The sequence below is a fragment of the Myotis myotis genome, unplaced genomic scaffold (assembly GCF_014108235.1).
Source record: "Myotis myotis isolate mMyoMyo1 unplaced genomic scaffold, mMyoMyo1.p scaffold_m19_p_14, whole genome shotgun sequence".
Classification (NCBI taxonomy): domain Eukaryota; kingdom Metazoa; phylum Chordata; class Mammalia; order Chiroptera; family Vespertilionidae; genus Myotis; species Myotis myotis.
In genome coordinates, this window is record NW_023416318.1 from 9,057,314 (window position 1) to 9,060,595 (window position 3,282).

At 45.1% G+C, this 3,282-nt stretch overlaps 1 protein-coding gene across 1 annotated transcript; it reads right to left on the reverse strand.

Annotated features, from left to right (window-relative positions):
* Window positions 1–496: 496 nt before the first annotated feature.
* Window positions 497–1,215, reverse strand: LOC118669392 (splicing factor U2AF 35 kDa subunit-like). Its single transcript, XM_036335510.1, has one exon. The coding sequence runs from the start codon at window positions 1,211–1,213 to the stop codon at window positions 497–499; it is 717 nt and encodes a 238-aa protein (XP_036191403.1). The 5' UTR covers window positions 1,214–1,215.
* Between the last annotated feature and the right edge of the window lie 2,067 nt (window positions 1,216–3,282).

Here is a 3,282-nt window from a genome sequence, read left to right on the forward strand (position 1 = left end):
GCTCCTCGAGCTTCCATTCTTGAGCCATATCTATTCTTTTTGTATCTTTTTTTTTCTTTTTAGTTTTACTGTCATTTTCTTCTACTCTCTCATTCATTAACTCATTCCACTGGTATTTATTGAGCACCTATTAATGTTCCAGGCACTGTATTAGATACTAGGTATAGATACTTTCCTACCTACATGGAATATATAGCCCAGTGGGCGGTACAGAAGAGGAGAACTAACATAAATATATAACTTACTAATGTGCTGTGAAGAAAATGCATAAGGTGCAGTGAAAGAGAGTAATGAGAGGTGTGGGGTGTTAGGCAAATGGTTTCTAGTGCTTGGCATGACCAACGCCATCTAAAGAAGCAAGTTGTTCTCAGTTGTTGGGGTCCAACGACTTTTTTATTTTTTAAATGATTTTCTTTTTTTTTAATTCCCATTATGAACTGGTTTGCTCAAGCAACTACAACACTTGCTAGCAGACATACGGTGAAAATGGCCTGGCTCAGAGTCGCACAGATCTCTCACTATCTCTTGACCGCCTCCTGTCACGCTCCCATCCCCCACCGCCTCCACCACCGCCACGACCACGGTCTCTACACCGAGAGCGACGCTTCCGGGACCGGGACCCGGACCTCGATCGGTGCTTCTTGCGCTGGCGCCCATACAGCTCCCGCCGCAGCTCTCTGGAAATGGGCTTCAGATGCATGAAGTTGCAGAAGCCGCCTCGTGCACACTCTCCCATTTCATATTGGCGGCAACAGGCTTCCCGGAAGTCGGTCACGGGGGAAAGCTCAGCGTAGATGGGCTGCCCGTTGAACCAGCGGTTGTTCAAATCAAGGACAGCTTTCTCCGCATCTTCTTCACAGCGAAACTTCACATACACGTTTCCAACGAGGTGATCTCCAAGGTTATCACAGACATTCATCTCCTCCACCTCGCCGTACTTCTCCTCCATTTCTGTGAAAACCTCCTCAAAAAACTCATCATAGTGTTCCTGCCTCTCGACATCGCTCACAGCACAGTGCAAACCATCAGCAGACTGGGAAGAGTTTTGAGGCTTATGATAAACGTTCAAGAGGGCAATGGTCTGGCTAAAGGTGGGTTTATTGTGCAACCGAGAGCATCTGTCTCCATGACGACATGCTCCAATTTTGAAATAAAATGAACAGTTGACTTTGTCCTTCTCGGTGCCGAAGATGGAGGCCAAATACTCCGCCATTTCCCACCAGCCAGCAGCGCCAGTTGTTGGGGTCCTGCCCCAGCAGGTCCAGGGGTTCCCAAAGGTATGGACAGAATCCACGAAGAAGAAATGACACAGAGACAGTGTTCAGTTGATCAGCAGCCTAGCCAGGTTCTCTAGTCAGGGTCTCCAGCCAGGTTCTGGTTCTGTTCTTTATTCTCCTGTTACATCTGTATTTATACCAGTTGGTTTTAATCCTATCCATTCTATTCCAAAGGTTAGGGCGTTTGTTAGCTTAAGCGTGATTGTTCATAGTTAAAGTGATTAACTACCCGCCTGGCACTTAGTTAAGGGGCTTTACTGATTTATTCCCTTCCTTAGTCCTGTTAATCCCAAACTCCAGGGAAAAATCCCCACCTGGGGAAACAACCTTTCTCGGAGAGGTGACCTTGGTTTAAAACACATAGCGCTAAGTAGGGAAGCAAACATATTAAGAACAGTAAGCCATATACGCCAGGTCCCTTGAAACATCTGCTGTGCAGATGTTTCTTCCCTGCAGCGACTGTGTCAAGCAGCAAGGATGGACCGGCTTCCGGCACTCAGTGACTTCCAGTTCACCCTGGAAGGGGCATGCAGGAGGCAGCCAATCAGTGATTCTCTCTCATCACTGATGCTTCTAATCTTCTCTTCCTCTCCCTTCCTCTCTCTGAAATCAATGCATACCCTCTACTGGGAATCAATCCACAACCCAGGACTTCCTGGGAATTGAATCATCACCTCCTGGTTCATGGGTTGATGCTCAGCCACTGAGCCACACCAGCTGGGCAATAAAACATATTTTTGAAAGAAAGACTCTGATGTGGATAAGAAAAAAGAATAATTTACTGATGTTGAGATGGATCTGTCAGCTAATATAGGCCACATTGGGAAGTTTTTATCCTTCAAATATCAAAATGTTTTTAACAGCAAAATAATCTGATCCAAGTTAATTTTTTAAAATAGGTATTTAAAAGTCTTGAGAAGATTGTCAAGGGGCAAGAGATGAGATTGGGAGACCCAAAACAAGACTCTATCATTGTCTAAGCCAAAGGCCATTGTGGATGAAATGAGTGTAGAGAAATGGAATGGGATGAAAGGAAACTGGCATGTCCAAAAAACCGTAGGTCATTTACTTAACAATGTGTACATCTTGCTGGTCTGATGGGAGTCCTATGGCATATGGGTAGCTGCCGGACCTTGTGTTTTGGCAATAGTCAGGCACGCCCAGAGGTTCTAGGATTCAGGTGGCTAAAATAGAGGCCCCAAAGTGATGCAGAAGAGACACATACAAGGTAAAGGAAATGGCAGCATCCTGGCGCACACATTTAAGAAGAAATTCTAAATGACAGTGAGTTTAGCACATGAATACTGACACACCAATAAGAAAAAATCTGTTTGTCTCCATGAACACAGGCAAAAAATAATTAACGACCTGTGTTTCCAGAGAAGCCAGGCTTCTTTGGTATTTATCAGGCTTAGGCAGGAGAATGCCTTTCCTTTATCTGGACTTTCAGAATGCTGCTGGGGATGAGAGTTTTAAATGTGAAGGGATATGCAACTTCTGTTTGATCTCCGACTTTGATTTTGAAAAGTAAAAATGTTAGGGTTCCTTTTCCACATCGAAATGTCTCACCCCATGAGGTGTATCTGAGCATCAAAGGGTCTGAGAAAAGAAGGTGAAGATCATCCAAACGGAAGGGGTCCATGAAGACACTCACGTCAGAGGATTCAGTGTGCGGGTCTGCCAGCTTAGCTGCCTCTGATGAATTTTTTGAGAAAAGAATCCAGCCCTCCAGCCTATTTCAGAAACCCGTGGGTAAGAGGCTCATTAGCGCTGCGCTCTGTTTCTGGTGTGTTTTAAATAAGCCAGGATTCTATGTGCTGTGTACACAGCGCTTTCAAAAACACAGAGAAGATTTGTGTCTGCCTTAAAAGGCTAAGGTACAGGTAATTTGTCAGAAGACCTGCTTCCTAGAGAAAGGATGCGTGCAAATGGCATGAAGGGGAGTGAGATTGGAGGGCTTTACCCAAGCCAGGCAGCACATTATCTGACATAGAAGCTATTCCAT

What these genes read in the sequence shown, in the direction of transcription:
- LOC118669392 (XM_036335510.1), bottom strand. Translation starts at nt 1,213, where the DNA reads ATGGCGGAGTATTTGGCCTCCATCTTCGGCACCGAGAAGGACAAAGTC.